Source organism: Lygodium microphyllum, chromosome 26, assembly GCF_053477565.2.
Source record: "Lygodium microphyllum isolate KBCC chromosome 26, Lygodium_microphyllum_v1.1.10, whole genome shotgun sequence".
NCBI lineage: Eukaryota > Viridiplantae > Streptophyta > Polypodiopsida > Schizaeales > Lygodiaceae > Lygodium > Lygodium microphyllum.
This window is the reverse complement of record NC_141160.1, coordinates 44,901,795-44,921,667: the sequence shown is the minus strand read 5'-3', so window position 1 is coordinate 44,921,667 and position 19,873 is coordinate 44,901,795. Positions and strand designations below refer to the sequence as shown.

The 19,873-nt window shown below is 40.2% G+C and overlaps 1 protein-coding gene across 1 annotated transcript in view; it reads right to left on the bottom strand.

Annotated features, from left to right (window-relative positions):
- Positions 1-5,843: 5,843 nt before the first annotated feature.
- Positions 5,844-19,873, bottom strand: part of LOC148013213 (ferredoxin-dependent glutamate synthase, chloroplastic-like) — a 61,026-nt gene continuing 46,996 nt past the window's right edge. Inside the window, exons 17-33 of the mRNA XM_087667490.1 lie at positions 19,425-19,521; positions 18,955-19,070; positions 18,650-18,847; positions 18,450-18,560; positions 9,522-9,761; positions 9,343-9,441; positions 9,091-9,186; positions 8,727-8,924; positions 8,538-8,612; positions 8,008-8,136; positions 7,814-7,912; positions 7,462-7,604; positions 7,269-7,362; positions 6,938-7,176; positions 6,764-6,842; positions 6,568-6,651; positions 5,844-6,423 (exon numbers count right to left, since the gene is read on the bottom strand). Coding sequence (XP_087523616.1) covers positions 6,259-6,423; positions 6,568-6,651; positions 6,764-6,842; positions 6,938-7,176; positions 7,269-7,362; positions 7,462-7,604; positions 7,814-7,912; positions 8,008-8,136; positions 8,538-8,612; positions 8,727-8,924; positions 9,091-9,186; positions 9,343-9,441; positions 9,522-9,761; positions 18,450-18,560; positions 18,650-18,847; positions 18,955-19,070; positions 19,425-19,521 — 2,262 coding nt within the window. The 3' untranslated portion in view covers positions 5,844-6,258. The remainder of the gene's footprint in view (positions 6,424-6,567; positions 6,652-6,763; positions 6,843-6,937; positions 7,177-7,268; positions 7,363-7,461; positions 7,605-7,813; positions 7,913-8,007; positions 8,137-8,537; positions 8,613-8,726; positions 8,925-9,090; positions 9,187-9,342; positions 9,442-9,521; positions 9,762-18,449; positions 18,561-18,649; positions 18,848-18,954; positions 19,071-19,424; positions 19,522-19,873) is intronic.

The window sequence follows — 19,873 nt, the reverse complement described above, 5'->3', positions numbered from 1 at the left end:
CCATGAAGTAATGATAAGTGGACCTGGTCTGGGAAGGGACACGGCTCTACAACCTATTTGTTGAAGTACTTTAAATGCATTAAGATTCACATTATAGGGATCCCATGCTTCCACTTTTCCTATTGGCCAGTATAATGTCCATAGGTCCTTGTGATGCCCATAGAACTATATAATGAGTAGGAAAAAGAGTACAAATATCGACATATTTATGTATTGTGCAAGTAAATTTTGTGTATGTGCCTAACTTTGGAATATATGAGCCAGATTTTGAATGTTAAAAAAGTGAAGCCTATAATATATTAAAAAAGCTAGATGGTTTAGTTTTTAGTTGTTACTTGAGATTCTACCTACTATTTTTGTGGTTTGTTTTCCTTTACCATCAATCTTTTACATAGCCTTGTTGTTGTAGTACCTTCCACTTTTGTCGTATCTTTGATCCACATTGTCATCTCCACATAACAACACCCTAACATGTTGCTAAGCCATAAAGGTATAAGGGTCGAGTGAGAACATCTTTCGTGGTCCATTTGTTTTATTTTATTGAGCCCACATTTTTACAAGCAACTACAAATATCACACTCATGTGTACAACACCAGGTTCATCATGGGATGTGCAATATGATGTGATGATGTAATCTCATGTGAGGGGACTTGAAGATGCTTATGCTCTACCGGAGGAATCTTGGAGGATGTGTTTGGTGGATTTGATGTGTACCACTAAGTCCATATGTTCATGCAACTCCAAATCTTAGATCGGTCTATAAAGCACCAAGTTTGTGATGGGATATGCAACATGATGTATTCATATGGTTTCACATGAGGGGACTTGAAGGGTATACTTTTTCTCTAGTAGAGGAATCATAGTGTCATAGCAAGCTATCCATAGAGCTTGTGTAGCTACGAGATGTGCAAGATGAATAACTTGACTACGTTGACTTCTGTAATGGATTATTGCAATGGATTTTTTCACCATGTTGCTTTTTAAATGAGGCACATCTAGTCTTGATCACACTAGAAGTGTCCATGGTCCATCCTTGGTGTTCTTGTTCTTTGATTTTTTCACATGTGCTTGAAGAAAGGTATTGAGATTTGGACATTTCTTGGGTTAACCAACAACCAAGCCTAGCTTATTAGCATCATGTTAATGTTTGTTGATTCTTTGTTGACATATGTATGGTAGATTATCTCATCTTTCATTGTCTATAGAGGAGGGAGTATAGCCACTAGCATTTAGATTTGTGCTTGTTGATTCTTTGAGTGGAGAGAGGGAGCCTATAGCTTGTGTGAGCTAGCACTTAACCATTTTACTCTAGAATTATCATAATGGGTTCATCTCCCCATTTTACCATTTCTATCAAGGTACACCTATTAGAAACCCTACATATTACCAACACACATGGGTATTAAAAACATCATTTAGCTACATCTTTCAAAAGATCAATGTGTTACCTCTTTCTTTCACAAAAGAGTTTTTCCTCAACATGCAATGAAAAAGTGTGATTCTATGTACATTATCTAAAATTTCAAAATTAAATTTCTCCTTCCAGTGAACTCATGTGATACAATTGCATGCTTGAAGGTGCATCCCCCAACAAGCAATTTGTGCATTGTGCCATTCCTTGTTGCACTATCGTTTATTTCTCTTCTAACAAGTTCAACTCTTGTAGCTTAATGATAAGATTATGATTCATGGAAGAGTTGGCAATGGATTCAGCTCGTATAGTACACAATGAATGAGAAGGAAAGTTTATACATGTACCTTGTTAATCACAATCATTATGTTCTACATACATTTTCTTAGCATATAACATATGTAGAATACATAGATATATAAACATGCAATACTTATACACATATAAGGGTGTACATAGGAGAGACCTAATAGGGTAGATGTCTAATTTTAACTCATGCATTGTGAGATTGGGTGGTAGATGTCTAATTTTAACTCATGGATTGTGAGATTGGGTGAGGTCATGTAGTTTGAAAGAACATAATAAGCGGCATGTATCTCAACAACAACAAGGCTATAATATATGGAAGAGTTGGTTGCAAGTTTAGCTTTTTGTACGCTAAGGAAAGAACCCATTATATAAACCTTGGTCTTGCACGACCAAACTTTTTCTTTTTCCTTTGTTTTCCACCATTTTGTGATAGGCCTCATAAGCAAACCGTTTTAACATGTCCTCGTGTCTTACAAAAGTCTAGTCTACCCATGGAGACAAATCACATCATTGGCGAATGTTACCCTTGCTTGTCCTGCAAGTTGGTCAAAATGAATTTATATCCCATGATGAAACAACCAAAAAATTTCCTATAACAATTATAAAATCAACGTGAAACCCAAGGAAAATAGGTCCAAATCCTAGCTCTTCCTTGTTTCTAAAAGAAAATATTTTGAAGCACAAATTAGTTTATATCATTTTCTCAAGGCTAAGATGTATATAGTTAGATGAATAATACTTACATGCATGCAAGTAGGGGGGTTCAAAAAGAAAGAACCTTACAATATCAATGAATGTCTTTAATACAAAAACTAGTTGTATTAATAGTTACAACATCTCTAAAGAGATGAATCACATTTAGAAGAGATTTACCATCTTAAAGATTGATTGCTTCACAAGTGATTTCTTAACATCCAACCACTTTTTACTCATACGTCAAAAGAAAAGTAAGTCCTTTAAAAATTCTCAAAGAGATGTGTAGCTTAATTAAGGCTAGTTACATACCCCAAGTGACAGATGCCCAATCGCTACCCAAAGTGTGGGCATGCAGCTTTTGAAACTAGGCGTGGACATGGGCACAATATAATACCTTTACACACCAAACGGACACATTTTGCAAAAAAGTGAAAACAATAAACATATACTTTCTTTGATTGGTTTCAAATGCAAAAAGTACACCCTTGTCCAACAAGGGAGACTCCCCATCCAAACGTGGGTGGGGAGTTCAACTATTTGGCATGTAAATGATGTCATGTCCTCAAGTACCACAAACACCCACCAACCCCTAAAGTATTTTGATTGGTCAAAACTTACAAAGTGGATGTGTAGCATTTGGTGCATAACTAGCCTAAGGCTATGATATAGAGTTGGTTACATGTTCAACTCTTACAGTTTATATACTAGGCGAAAACAAATACCTTTGGAGATTAATCTTATTCATTATATATATTTTTAGCCCAAAGTCATGACTCATACATCACATTCAAATCATTCTAACAAGGCTAAGATGTAGATAGATAAAGACAGAATACTTGTATAGTATAAGGAGGGTAAGAGAAGACTAAATTAAAAGGGTAGAGGTCTATAGAAATGAATCAAGGCAATGTTCACAAAAACGTTTTTGTTAGTAGATACAAAAACTTTTGACTCAAAAGATTGGAGGGATTTTAAAAATCAAATTATATGTATTTGCCATTTTTCTAACAAAAAATTTTCCCCTCCCATTTTAGACACATTAGAAGGGCATCTCAAATCAAAAGGCCTTTAAAGCATAGTGTCAAACCGCTCTCTAGCTTTTCATTCATGGGCATCCATTCGATGGCCAAACCTCTCCCCCCCCCCCCCCCCCCTCCCCCCACCATACCAATTCATGCAAAACCTATCACTACAATAGCCCTTATTAGATCCATACCTTTCACCCCATGTGGTCATCTAGAACATGACCATGACCTCCTATACCAATATGCTATCCAATGTGTATACATGGGCATCAAGCCTTAAGTTCATGCATAGGTTGATTCAAGGAAGTGTGACCATGCACATGCCAACCCCTCTAGGCATCAATAATCTGTCCAAAATGTTTTTTTTTAAATCAAGATCACCCTATAGAAAATAGAAAGCATGTGTGCACCACCCTATTGCACACTCCTAGTGCATGGTAGCATTGCCCTTTTGTTTACAAGAAGAGTTCCTAGCACTACTTTCATTCCAAAATGCAAGGGCTCTCTCAAGATTTTGTTTTGACAAAAAGTAAAGCTAAACCAAACTAAATTAGTTACTAACAAATTTAAAAGTGGACCACTTAACTTTTCCAAGAAGAACCACCTTGCCACTACACCATTCTAATAGCATATGACCTAATAAGCAATGCCAATAACACAATGGGAGCATCCATTCAATTTTGTACACCAATACACAACGTTAAAGCCTTCGTATTAGTATGGACAACCACAACCACAGACCACCAATAGTTCACCATACATTTTGTTTAGCACTCCTATAATTTCACCCAAAAATACGAGTCTTCTATATGGATCCAAAATATCAAAAACCTTGAAATCTATTTTACGGGTGTATGTCAAAAGCTTTGTTATCCGAACTTATGAAGAATTTGTTGAAATCATTGATTGTAGTTATTGCATTGAACAATTAGGCAAATCAAATTAATATCTCATATCACAAGGTTGAGATACATCCAATCTTCTAATAGTTGTTTGAGAAAGCTGGGAAGGTAATACCTCAACTAAATGCCTAGCAAAAGTTGAAAAATGTTAAATGAAACTCACTTGCTATCGACAAGATGTTAGGGCCACTTTTACGTCCATATATCATTGCACATGGAACATTGACTCACCACAAATAATCACCATATTTGGACTATAGAAGCCAACTGAGAACATTTGCTTCCAACCTTGCCCCAAATCCAATAGGCATCAAGTAGGTGTTCTTCACATTCAAAATTATGCCTTTGTAGCCAAACACAAGTGCACTAAGGATGGGAAATACAACTAGTAGCTCACATTTTTCCCAATTGAAAATACCAAGCCTCTGCATAGCTTACATAACCTTTGTAGATTTTCGATCATACCCATGTGTTATGACACAAATGCATGAGAGCATGCTGATCAATGTAATGCCGAACCATCTTCAAGACCAAAAGCTTGCATTTGGCTTACCACCAAAACTAAGAAAAATGGTGTAAATTGTTAAGCTACCAAGAATTGATCAAGCCTTAAAAATAGCGGCTGACACCATTTGAGTGGTTCTAGCCCACCTTAACAATTTACTTGTACATGTTTTCTCCAGGTCTAGCTGCTAGCATTTTTCCCACATTTTTAGGGTTTAGGGTCAAACTTGATACAATAGGCCAAGCAACTTTTAGAGGCAAGTAGCTACTATCATTGTAACCTTGTTCTACAACCTTATACAGTCAAAGTACAACATTACAATTTTTTAGAACAATGAAAGGTTGCTTGACTTGCAGGTATGTGTAAACCTTTTCTTTCGTAATAGAAATATCAACTTTAACCCAAATATAAACGTGCATAGTGTAGAACATTTTCAACTTGCAAGGATAAAACCCATTTTTAATTTGCAAGACAAGTTTATCTTCAATTCATAGAATAGAGTAAGTTTCAAATTGCAACAAAAGTCGGTTCATAGAATTAAGTACAAATTTCTGAATGTGCTGTCATCAGTGTTTGGAGGGTAAGGCTTGGGACCCAGAGACAGCAGCAGGCCTCCATTCCAACTGGCCACCCACTTGCAAATTGCCTGTAAACATTGTAAAGCAGCTCATACCTGCAAAATGTCTGACTGCAAAATTTCACTGGAGATCTATAATTGGGCTACTTGCATTTTGGTCCTTCCATCCTTCTGGGGTCATTATCAGACATTGTTACAACTCTCAACTATGTGCAAATTTGAAGATTGTGACACCCTTTAACAGAGGTTTTTATCATTCCTGATTATGACAAAACAGATACTGACCATTAAAAGGAGAGTCACAAGAAATTTTTTTAGTATTATCCCTCAAAAGATGAGAGTATAAATAATTACAAATGCTACTCTAAAAGCAAAACTAGAATTTGAGGACTGATGCTCAATAGAGACAAAATGAACTGTCGACAAAGTACTGAAGCATGAATAGGAATTTACAAATTGAATTGACACCTTATTGAGGTCATCAAAGTGTCTTCCTGACATATTACATTGATATCCAAACTCTTTCAACCTGAAGGGCCAATTTTTAAGTCCAAATGTCAGGCTTTCAACCTGAAGGGCCAAATTTTAAGTGCAAATGTCAGACTTTCAATAATCATTGAAGCCACACTTGCAGAACTGTGCCCTAGAATACACCCCCTTTATAGATTACAATTGAGTTGCAATATCCCTTATGTACAGACATGCTGCGTAAGGAATCAGGATTACTTGCCCATAATCTTGCAAGCTTCTGCATTGATTAGGCATCAACACCCATGTTGTCACTTGTGCTGTCCATACAACACCATGGAAATCAGGATGCACTGCTCCTCTACTAAGATGTGGAAAATGTTGCAAGCTCTTGAATTGGTCGTTCCCCATAACGTGCATTGGCCTCTGGGGTGTCCTCCTCGCTTGGAGGTACAAGCTGCCAGAATCGTGGCAGATATTGATCCCAGTTCTTAAGGATCTCCTGCCCTTTTGCGCTACCAGTCTTGTCCTGAGAAAGCAAACAATTTAAGGACAAGAACAAATCAACTTTCAAAGCTCCTTGTAGAAGTTGGGGAAAAACAATTCACATATATCTGAGCTAGTATAATAATTCACAACTGATTGTCCACATGTGTCAATTCACTCAACATACCACATGTGCCTGTATTAATGTCTTTAGTTGCTGCTGTCCAGCAGGAGCTTTTACCCGTTGTGTCCTCACAATTTCCTTATTTACCTGTGGAAATATTAATCCATACAAACTTTAAAGTACAGTACTAGTCCCAACAAGGAAACAACCCCTCCTCAAATTGTTGATTCACCTAAAAAATTCCATCTTTAAGACTCACCTTTGGCATTAGAGAATCATCTTCATCCAAAAGGTAAGCCAAACCACCTGTCATTCCTGCACCCACATTTCTTCCTATCCTGCAGAAAGTAGAAAACATTGTCTTGCATCAGTTCAAAAAGTTGAGATGCATTATCTACATGGATAGGTGAAGGTAGCTATGCATTAGACGTACTTGCCAAGGACCACAATACAGCCACCAGTCATGTATTCACAGCAATGATCGCCTGTCCCTTCAATCACAGCTTCAGCCAGAGAATTTCGAACAGCAAAACGTTCACCTGCCTTCCCTCTTACAAACATCTGGCCACCTGTGGCTCCATATAAACAAGTATTTCCAACAATAGTCGAATCTTCTGGATTAAATCCAGCATTTTCAGGTGGGAAAATGACTATCTCACCACCAGCCATACCCTGTCAAAGCATACCAGACACCATGATCATTAGAAAAGCTATCAAAGCGTACTGCTTTATTCAAGGAATACAAGCTCTACATTATATCATACCTTTCCCACATAGTCATTTGCTTCACCAACAAGGGTAATGTTCATGCCAGGTGCAAGAAAACATCCAAAAGATTGTCCCGCACTCCCAATAAACCTATGTTGTTAGCCATTTTAACAAGGTTGCTGAGAAACCAGATTAACAGGGATACCTCAACAAAGTAACAACACATACAAAGGGTGCAAAGAGACTTACTTTATGTCAAGCTGCCCTGCAAATCCAGTGTCTCCATATTTCTTTGCAATTGCACCAGCAACCCTTCCACAAACAGCCCTATCTACATTGAAAATCCTTACTGTCTTTTGAGCATGCTTCTCTTCTGCTATTGCTTCTGCAATCTGAACATTTCAGCAAAAATAACAAATTTCTAAGCAATGAATCAGAAGAATTTTGGCAACAGTTTGCTAACTTACTACCACAAACTTGATAACATATCAGTATTTGAATTATTTCCAGAATACTTAGTATGTCCTCTGTTCAATTGATGGAACTGATAGCCCTATTTATAAGACAGAAGATGGGGCTTAATTTCAGCAGCGAGACCAACCTCTGGATCTGCAAGAAGCACATCATCAAGCACAGGACCATTTTTATGCACTTCTTGATACCTAATCTTTGTACTGCTCCACTTGGGCATCCCTACACTCTGCGTAGAGTAGCAAAGAGATTAATCTGCTGTGCTTCCAGCAAGTTCAGCATAGTTTCAAATGGAGAAAATAGATTCCTCTGTTTACCACTTACAGAGAGTAAAAATTTCAGGTCAACATGCTGTGTCTTTAAAATGGATATATCCCTTGGCCGTAGTAGGTCTGTTCTTCCTATGACGTCATCAAGTTTTTCATACCCTAATTGAGCAAGTATGCCACGAACCTGCATTGAATAATTCAAGTTAAGATTTAACTGATGAACAGATTTTAAGTAACCAATCCTCTAAAAACCAGCACCATCATCTCAATGTAACCCTAAGGCGAACAACTTTGCTGTAAGAATATATCACCTATAGCACTAACAAACTGAACAAAATATTTGAATCTCTAGTCTCTCTGATTGCATGTGAGAACCTTAATGTATAGGAATAAGGGTAGAGAGACCAGTAAGGGACCAAACTTATCCACCACTTTGCAATTGCAGAGACTTCTTACGACATAACCCACCAATCACTGCCTGTACTACAAGAAAAGGCTATCTGGCAATTTCCCATTGCAAAGATCGTTCTATGATATAGTGACTAATAATGAATTAAATATCTTAGGTGAATAGCATGAAATTACCTCCTCCGCAACATATAAGAAATAATTTACAAGGTCTCCAGGAACACCAGGGAATCTTGCTCGAAGCTCCTCCCTCTAAGGTTGGCAAATGTAGAAACAATTTATAAGGAACACGGATGTAACAATGTTAAGTCTCACAGCTCAGAGTTTAGGTACAGTTACTAGCAAAAAGATCTTTTACTGCGTTACCTGACTAGCAACTCCAACAGGACAGTTGTTTGTGTGACAAATGCGTGCCATCACGCACCCAGTAGCTATCATGGCAACAGAACCAAAACCATATTCATCTGCTCCCATAGCTGCTGCCATCATCACATCCACTCCACTTTTGAACCCTCCATCAACTCGAAGAACCACCCTTTCCCGTAATCCATTGTTGATTAGCGTCTGAAAAAAGAGATGCAATACTTATCTCAAGCAGGCAAAAAAGAGAAAAGGGGTGCAAACTTTTTAAAGGAATTGACCTTATGCCAGGCTGCTCATATTGAGCAATCTGGTCAGTTACCCTACACTCCATACTCATTCCATAAATCTTGGAAGAGAAAATTGATACCTGATGTGTCTCTGTCAGACCGAGCTCCCATGGTCCACCTGCATGTTTGATTGAACTGACAGGGCTAGCGCCAGTGCCACCATCATGTCCCGATATCTGCACAATCCAAGACAATTGTTGTACATCTATTGTTTAGAACATAGGCCTTTGACACAATCTTGTCAAAGAAGAGAGAAGTTTTCTCACTCACATCATGATGGTGAACTTGGATAACAAGACAAAACATACAAGTTGAAGGAAGAAAGCAAAAACCTGAATGATATCTGCATTACCCTTGGCAACACCAGATGCTACAGTGCCTATTCCAGCTTCGGCAACAAGCTTCACAGAAACTTTGGCATTAGGGTTGACCTGCAGAAGCCATCAAAGAGCAGCTGAGGAAAAATCCTGAGTCATTCCTGTTCAGTACAATGTTACTAAAACAGGCATACCTGATGAAGATCAAAAATCAACTGTGCCAAATCTTCAATTGAATAAATGTCATGGTGGGGTGGAGGTGATATCAATGGTACACCAGGCTTGGAGTTCCTAAGCTTCGCAATATAAGCACTAACTTTCTTCCCAGGGAGCTGCCCCCCTTCACCTGGTTTGGCTCCTTGTGCTATTTTGATTTCCAATTGATCTGCATTGACTAGAAAAGTCGGTGTAACACCAAATCGACCTGATGCTACCTATGAGCAGAGACAAACTATCATGAGTGTCCAGCATAACTTCATGAGGAAAGAACTTGGTTGACCAATATTCTCATTTATAAAACCAAACTAACTAGAAAAAAGATGTGTGATAAAAATGCAGGCCCCGCTTGTACAAACAATGCCACACTCAAATAACACCAATCACCAGAGCTAAATACTCCAACCATTTAATAATTTCACCATGCAGTCTCTGAATTTTTTGCTGGAAGCACACATCATATTCAGCTATATTTGAATATATTGCATTTTGGAATCAGAAACATCAAGTCATGAACTTTGTAAGATAGAAACCCACTATCACAGGCCAAAGCATAGTTGAGGCAAATGGGAAAACGGAAATGGAAACGGCAAGTTTAGAGGAGGGGAAACAGAAATGCCATGTCGTCCCGGCACACACAAGTGTAGGGGAGCTAAAAATGCATCACAAATTGATTAGCTCTTTTAAACAGCCCCAAAACTCAAATGTTACCAAACTTTCATTAAAAAGAAATGTGTTTTTGTGTCCCATAAGAAAAACCCTAATTTGGGAGGATCCTTTTGCAACTATAAGTAGACAAGCTGCCCACCATTCAGCCCATCCCTATTTTACAGATCACATCAGTCCTCTTTACTCTCCACAATTGTTGACGTCTTTTTTCTAGCCTTCAGCCTTCGTCTACCCACTGTCCATCATCGACCGCAGCCACATCTGTTCCAGCATCTAGCATCCATTTTCTTGCTGCTGCCCTGCTGCCAAGAGATGCCAGACAGCTGCATTTTGCACCAGCCCTGTACAGACTCCAACACCAGCATTCAGACGGCAGTTCACAGCTTGCATTTTACTGTTCTGCAGGCTGCCCTGCTTCAGCACTCTCCCTAACAGCTATCACCCGGCTGTTCTCAGCTCCAGCAACCAGTTTCCAGCCTGTGATGGGTGGTACACTGCTGCATTTACTAAATTTCAGTCCCCCAAACTGCTGTGGTTTGGCTACCAGCCTGCTGCCCTTCCACATTCCGCACCCTTTCAGAATCAACTGGTGGTTACAAAACTCAGAATCCATCTCTAGTGGATGTCACTCTCCAACTACTCCCATTGCTCTACCTTTGAGCATCTTGTACACTCTTTCTATCATTTACAATATTGATTCATTCACTTCAAAGTTCTCTTTAGTCTCTGTTTGTGTTTGTGTTTTTGTGTTTTGTGTTCATTGCATTATTGTCTGAGTTATTGTGTTTTAATCATGTTCATACATTACTTGTCTTCTCAGTGCAAACCCTAGCATATCTTCACATGGTATCACAGGTGATGCTCTTGTAAAGAGTATCTTGTGGCTATTGTGGAGAGCTTGGTTTTGTGTGAGATACACAAACGACACATGACCAATTCACAATGTCTCAAACTCCTTGGGATCCCACAATGTTTTTTCAAGCTTCTCCATCATTTGGAGGTCTTCAAGAGGCATTCTAGACTCGACCAAGAAGACAACGCTTCACCTTCACCTTCTTCTTCTTGACCAAATACACATTTCATGACAGATGAGGAGTTCCAAGAATACTCGCACATCAGATATGGTCACAACTACCACTCTCCAAACCCTGAAAACCTTGCTCCTAACACATCCACATCAATTGATGAGGCTGGCCACCTTGTTGGGTATTTCACTCACGCCTCACTTACGCCTACGCTCACATAGGAGTGTCAATGATCAGTAGGACACTGGGCACTTTTTACTCTCGGTAGGAGAGGTTTTTTTCCCCAAACTTATGGTATTATTTCGTATGTGCTTATGACACACACTTACGGGCACTTACCATGTTCAGGTGTGAACACCCCCTTACAACCCTAAGGTTTAAGGGTTGTACCTTGTACTTTCAGTTTCACACTCTTTCCGTCTATTGCATTGGGTGTCATGCTTCACTCTCTACTGTCTACTGGTTTTTTGTGCTGAGCTTCAATCCTGTCCTTCCTTACATTTGGTATCAGAGCATTGGTTCTGCTCTACTTAGCTCAGGTTTTACCCAGCTCCGCTCAGCCTCCGAGAGCTTCTTACTCAGTCCAACTTTGCCTTGGCTTTGCCGTCTCTTGCAGCTCCTCGCCTTAACAGTGCCCCGCCACCAGTCATGTTGCGACCAGCGCCCTGTCCTTCAACATTTCGTTCAGCAAGTCCACCAGCGCCAGCTCTACTTGCAACGAACCAGCCCAAGTTGCGTAGCCCCTATCTGTGTCCTTCTGCCTTGGCTCTGCCATCCTGTCTGCCCCTAAGTGCACACCACGTCAGCTGCCTCACTAGCCCAATCTAAAGCACCACCAGGCGTCCCGTCGTCAATGCCCTTACCCCTACCCTCTGCCGTCAGTCGCTTCGCCCGCCTGGCGCCCGCCCCTGCATACACACCGTTCGTGTTTGAAGATGTCAAGCTCGCCACTCGTCACCTGCCGACTATGCCGTGAGGAACGCGACAACCCAAACGAATGATATCTACCACTTTGAACTCATTGCCTCCTTCGTACTTGGCTTTTCATACGGCCTTAAACCTCACCATGAGGATTGCCGCGCAGTCAATAACTTTTCTTCAGTTAGTCAGTTTGCTTCTAGAGGAGAAGCAAACACGAAGGAATAGTGATGTGGATGCTATAGCCTTTGAGCACACTTTTATAGCTAGACAAAAGGGCAAATGCAGCCAAGTGAAGAATGCTCCGCAGAGTTCTGGGACTTCTCGCACATCACAGGCAGACAAAAAACAAGGGGGCACGCAAGCCAAAAAGGGCAAATGCCATTATTGCAAGAAGCCAGGCCACTACATCACTGAGTGCAGAAAGCACATTGCCAAAGAGAAGAAAAAGGAGTCAAGAATGTTTGTTTCTGATGCTCATTCGACTGCTACTGAGTCCTCATCCTCTGTTACAAACAAGGACTATTGTTTTTACACATGCAATTATGACACCTCTTGGGCAGATCGAGCATTCAGCTCTACTGAGGATGCAGGCACTTGGTTTTTTTACAAAGGTGCTTCTAGGTATATTACATCTTGCAGAGATTTATTTGCATATGTTCTTGCAGCTGCAGTTGGCAAGTCTGTACAGTGTGCTCACAGCCATTGATGGCTCTATTCTCCACCTACAGGATGCTTTATTTATGCCAGGCATAAAGAAGAATTTGCTTTCTATCTCTTCTTTGGCACATTGTGGATTGCATGTCACATTTGATGATGACATATGCATGGTGAGAGACAAAGAACACATGACTTTGGTCTTGACAGGCACTTTATGTCATGGGTTATACGAGTTGGATGCTCTTTCAGTTGATCAATCAACGTATTTGACATCCACTCTTACTCCTACTATGATACAGGCAGAGTTATGGCATGCTAGGATGGGGCATGTGAACTTTGGCAGCTTGATGCTCTTACAACGTACGCAGATGCTAGATGGATTACCTCTACTGAAGAGACCTCCTGAGCACTTGTGCGAAGGATGTATTTTGAAAAAAATGCATCGTTTTTCGTTTTCCTGTGATGTTGCTTTTCGAGCAACAGCCAGGTTGCAATTAGTACATTCACATATATGTGGGCCTATGCAAACAAAGTCATTGGGAGGATGTTACTATTTTGTGACTTTTATTGATGACTTTACTCGATTTTGCTGGGTCTACTCTGGTCAAAAATTCAAAAGTGTATGATGCATTCTTGGCTTTTATTGCACTCGTTGAAAACCAATCTAGTTGTAAAATTAAGACTCTCCGTTCGAACCGAGGGTGGGAATACATGTCCTCTATATTGAATTCTTTTTTGAAGCAGAAAGGCATTGTCCATCAATACACTACTACTTATACTCCACAACAGAATGGGTTATAGAGAGAGAGAATCGGTCACTCATGGAGATGGCCAGATCTATGCTAAAGGCAAAGAGCTTGCCTCACAGTTTTTGGATGAAAGCCATCATGTGTGCTTGCCATGTTTTGAACAAATGCCCCACCAAAGCTTTGAAGAAAATTACACCTTTTGAGGCTTGGAACAGCCGAAAACCTTCTGTTGGACACTTTCGTACCTTTGGGTGTCTTGTATATGCACATATTTCAAAGGTACTCAGAAAAAAGTTGGATAACAAGGCTATTAAATGCATTTTTATGGGATATAGCAGTGAGAGCAAAGGCTACAGACTCTATGATCCTGTTTCTAAAAAGGTGTTTGTCAATAGGGATGTACTATTTGATGAAAAATCAGAATTGTCCCTAGTTGGTTTAGACACATATCAGGCTGCCCATGATGTATTTAAAGGGCTGCTGCCCATTACATTTGGTGATTCAGCTAGAATTTCAGCAAGTGAACTCAATGTTCAGCCAGCTGCTCCTTTGGAAAATGCAGTAAATCGGCCATTGGCTGATCTGAATATTCAGCAAAGTGCTGAAACTGAAATTCAGCAAGAGCTTATGCACAGTCAAGAGGCAAGACAAATGCCTAGATGGTATTTACAGACTATGAAAGATAGTCATCTAGATGCACCCATGGCTGGTCGTACTAGAAGGCAAGCTCATATGCATGATACTGCACATACCATGGAGTTTGTTATGGCAGCAAGCACCCTTGATGAAGAAGAGCCTGAATGTTTTGAGGATGCACAACAGAGTGTGCATTGGATGGCAGCAATGAAAGCTGAATTGGATTCTATCACTAAGAATCAAACATGGGATTTGGTGTCTTTGCCATTTGGGAAGAAAGCCATTGGAACAAAAACAAAATGGGTCTACAAGCTAAAACGGAATGCAAATGGATCCATTGACAAATACAAGGCAAGGCTTGTAGCTAAAGGCTATGCACAGAAAAAAGGCATTGACTATGAGGAGACATTTGCTCCTACTTCCCGTATGACGACCATAGGTCTATGGTTGCTTTAGCTGCTCATTATGGATGGACTGTGCATCAGTTGGATATTAAAACTGCATTTTTACATGGGAAACCTCATGAGGAAGTATATGTACAGTAGCCCATTGGTTTTGCAGTTGAGGGCTTGAAACACTTGGTTTGCAAGTTGAAAAAAGCTTTGTATGGTTTGAAACAAGCTCCTAGAGCTTGGTATACAAAGACAGATGCTTTCTTGCTTAGCCAAGGGTTCATAAATAGCTCATCTGAGTCTACCCTTTACGTATGTAAAGAGGGGGGATCCATGCTGATCATTTGTCTATATGTTGATTATCTCTTGCTTACAAGGACACATACTGATCAGATTTCAGCATTTAAACAAAATTTGCCGCAAACTTTTGACATGTCAGACTTGGGGTCTTTGCATTATTACTTGGGCATTCAGTTTATACATGATGCTAGAGGTATTGGGTTATCACAGTCAAGATACAATGGTAAACTTCTTGAGAAGTTTGGCTTACAGGATTGCAAGCCAGTAAATACACCAACGGAACCTGGACTTAAACTGTCATTACATGATGACAGTGGTTTGTTTGATATACACACATATGCTCCAACAATTGGATGTCTTATTTACTTATGTAACACTAGGCCAAACATACAGTTTGCAGTTTCAGCCCTGAGCAGATATATGCATCAGCCACGCATGTCACATTGGCAAGCTGTTAAGTGTGTCTTCCGTTGCTTGCAGGGTACTAAATCTCTCAGATTGCTTTATGCCAAGGGGGGACCATTGCAGTTACGTGCTTACAGTGATTCTAATTGGACTGGTGATTATGATTCACGACACTCCACTAGTGGCAATTGTTTCTTTCTTGGCTCGTCTTGCATATCTTGGCTTAGCAAGAAACAGTCCAATGTTGCCACATCGTCATGTGAAGCTGAATACAAGGCAGCTTTCACTACCACAGTTGAATGCGTATAGATTAGACACTTGCTTGCTGATCTCGTTGTATCTGTTACGGAGTCTACTCCTTTGTTCACTGACAGTCAAAGTCCCTTTGCAATGGCACAGAACCCAGTGTTTCATGCACGCACGAAACACATTGAGATACATTATCACTTTGTCAGAGAGAGGCTACATGCAAGTGATATCAGCTTTGTCTACCACTAGTAATGTGGCATCTATAAGTTGTGATTTTGTAGGGGTTCGCTTGTGATTTCATTAGGTTGTCATAGCTTCTCTTATGGAGGTGCATGAAATAGGCTTGAAAGACTTAAGATCTCACTGGCCTACCCCATTTGTAGGTTGTAGCTCAACTCTCTTTTTCCTTTTCTTGGCACTCTTTTTGCCAATGAGATTGATTTCTTCATTGGCATGGACCTTGCGATGCTCACTCCCTTAACCTCACCTCTTAGTTTTTGTGTGGTCTTGTCCTATGGGCATATCTTAACAATGCAGTCTTTTATCTCTACTACATTGGTGGTGGAGGTCATCCACATGGATAGCCTTGTCTAGAACATTATTGATGTTGAAGCAATGAAGTTCATAGTTCCCTACCAAGGTTTCATAGATTCTTTTCATGTCATGGATACCCCTGATGAAGATTTTTGTGTGTCGAGGATTAAAGGCTATCAGTGCCTCGCCATGTATATTTACTTGTACTTACTACCCACACAATGTACACTGCAGGTGGTAGCATCCCATCACTATCACTTTATTCTTTATTCTTTACATGACAATAGAATAAGAAAAGGTAGATCACACACTATGACTATTGTAGTTTCCACATATCATCTTACTTTCTCTTGCTTGAACCTCCATAGTTGTTGCATCCCCTTTCTTCCACTTGTGTTCTCACCTCTTACTCCACCTTTCATAGTGATGATTGCCTTAGCAATGGGTCTCTCTATAGTAGGGATCCATTTATATAGACTCCAAACTTTAGGGACATAATCTCTTATGCTCTGTTCCTTCAACTACTTGATGTTCATGATCCAAACAATGAGATTATCTCCATAGCCAGCTTTGAAAAAGCATTTAATGAATAAGTTTTAAAGTAATGAGCTTACTAGGCATTCCATATTAAGCAAGAGGGTAGCACATGGAAAAATCCATGATCCAAGTGAGTGCCCTTAGGTTCTCAACCCTCTATAGCTTTCCACATGCATGAGGAGCATAGATATGGCAAGAGAGAGAGTGGAAAAAAGATGAAGAGCTTCACTCACTTAGTCCCTCACACACACACACACACACATTCTCTCTCTCTCTCTCTCTCTCTCTCTCTCTCTCTCTCTCTCTCTCTCTCTCCATTTTCACCAAAGCTCTTCCTCGTGAAAAATTTTAAGCATTTCGCCATGCTTTAAATTTGATCTCCTTTGGTGGCGGACGATCCTTGTACTCTTGATCACTCTTCACTCCAGGGGGGTTTATTAGGTATTTCACTCACGCCTCACTTACGCTTACGCTCACATAGGAGTGTCGGTGATCAGTAGGAAACTGGGGCGCTTTTTACTCTCGGTAGGAGAGATTTTTTCCCCCAGACTTATGGTATTATTTCGTATGTGCTTATGACACACACGGGCACTTACCATGTTCGGGTGTATTCTACCTTGTACTTTCAGTTTCACACTCTTTCAGTCTATTGCATTGGGCGTCGTGCTTCACTCACTACTATCTACTAGTTTTCTGTGTTGAGCTTCGATCGTGTCCTCCCTCACACACCTCTCCGATTAGCGAGAACATACCGCATTTGGAATGATTGGAGAACCATCTTCTTCATCACAGCCAAGCCCAGTGTCAAGTTCATCTAACCCTTTTGAGTTATTTGAATCAAAACCCTCCCCTATGTCTCTTTTCGATATGCAAGACCCAAATAATAACAAGTTTGAGTACCAAAATGTAAATTGAGGAGGCTCATGAAACAAACATTCCCTTGGACATTCACCCCTCCATCCATCGACCTCTCAAACATAGGGATTTCCATTCCCTACCTATAGTGCACTGTCACTCACTCCATAGGTTACTTTCATGCTCCTTTCCCTACCATGTCACCATCCCTCCTCCTTGGGCTCCACGTACACCTTCCATGCCCATGCCCAATTAGCCCATACCCACTTTTGGATCCACTATGCATACATCTTGCATGCATGGTGGGCACTCCAGGTTCACTCCCCCACCTTACCCATCCTATTCCTCATTCAGCACTACCACTCTTGTTGCTACGGCCAAGAATGCCTTCACGAATAAGACTCGTTTTAACATGCCAAACTTCACCACTTTGTCTAACTTTATGTACAAGGGTGTATACATGTAGATTTCAAGGTGGGCTTTGCAAAAGAAAGCTCAAGACTGGTACACTATACTTTGACATGCATTTTGAGGAGGAAATGCAACACACACAAACTCAATAGGCAATACATCAAGAAAGATATGGATGAGGTACTCAACACGGTTCATATAAAACACAAAACTTAAGAAATTGCCTGGGAGAAGAGGATTGCTAGAGATAGAGTCATGAGAGTATGGGCATAAAGAACTTTGGGTAAATAATGGGACAACCGGAGCAGTACACAGCACACAAGGAAACAGTGTAACTGCATAGATGTAACAGTTTAAATGCTGAAATACAGGCATGGCAGAGTATACAGGTTTCAAGAACAGCATGCAGGTGAATATATGTATAGCAACAAAACTTGAAAAAAGGAAATCAAGAAATGTATATGGTAAAACCAGTTAAACAGACATTTGAATATCCCCTTCAACAATAAGTACCTTGACGTTTCAAGTAATGCAGAGGCTTTTTCAATTTGATGGAGTATATATACCTGCTTAATCGCACTAGTAGCAGTATCACCATTCTGTAAACCCTTGAGATGGGGCAAAGTTGGAGAATACCCATCATTCACATCAGATAGATGTTGCCAACGAACCGGATCCTGCAGCAAGTCAAGCATTTAGATGTTGGCACTTGACTTTTCAGCCAAATAGTATTACATTAAGACTCCACTATGGTGGTGGCAACTACCTCTCCACCTTCTCCTGAGTTTGACTTCCCCCCAAGTCTGTTCATTGCAATTGCAATAGCTTCATGTGTCTCTCTAGAAATAGCTCCTAATGACATCCCGCCAGTGCAGAAGCGCTCCACGATACTTGATGCAGGTTCCACTTTGCCTAAGGGTATCGGCTTTCTGTCACTTTTGAATTCTAGCAGGTCCCGGAGAACCTGGAGCATGCAAATATGATCACTGTAAGAAATAGCATTCTTGCCTTTGCAGCAGCAAATGGATGAAGCAGGAGCATATGCTAACATGATGCCACTATTGCCCTTACATTTACTGGCCGCATAGCCAGATGTTGTTGATATACTGCATAAGCACTCTCATTCCTCTCACGTACAGCCTTATGGAGCAATTTGGACATTTCAGGATTATTACCATGATATTCACCTGTAGCAACAAAGCAAGTTAATTTTTTTCATGCCATGGAAAAGCATTCGAGGAGGAAAAGATCTCATAAGACACAAACAAACCTTTGAGAATAAACAAGACAAGAAGGGACAGTAATGCGAAGGAGAGACAGAGGAAGTGACACCTTCAAATGCTAGAGAGCATAGGAGACGGAAGGAGACTTTGGAAAAGGCACAAAAATGATTCAGGAACATACTTAGGGATAGCTATTTACTATCTGATAAACGACTGGACGTCCAAAAGATAATTGACTTGTGCCTCACTAAACTGTACTACTGTACCTTATTACAACAAACAACATGTCACTAAAAAAAATATGAAAGCTATGCTAACCTCCTGGTCTGAATTGAATAAAGCCGAAATTCTCAAGCCTTTTTGCTGTTTCCTCTGAAAAGCCCTTTATCCAAAATGTCATAGTTTCTCTGGCTAACTGAAAAACATCAGAAAACACCAACCAAGTCACTTATCTTGTGTTTCTCTCACCACTGCAAAATGGCATAAAACAAAAAACAAGTGACTCAGCTTGTGGACAACAGAAAATAACTAAAAGAGCAAATACATGAATAAAAACTTCATAAGCAAAACATAGGATAGATGTTCAACATTTCACAAGAAGACCCAACTTTTGACTTGATGACCTACTCAATCCATTCCTCAATTTCTCTTTAAGTGACATGCATATTTTAATTTGCTGTCAGGAAAATAGGAACTGGAACTCCTGCAGTACTAACGGATGTCTAGGGTTAGAAAGGGCATGCCAAAGTAGAGTTCGAGTCCATAAC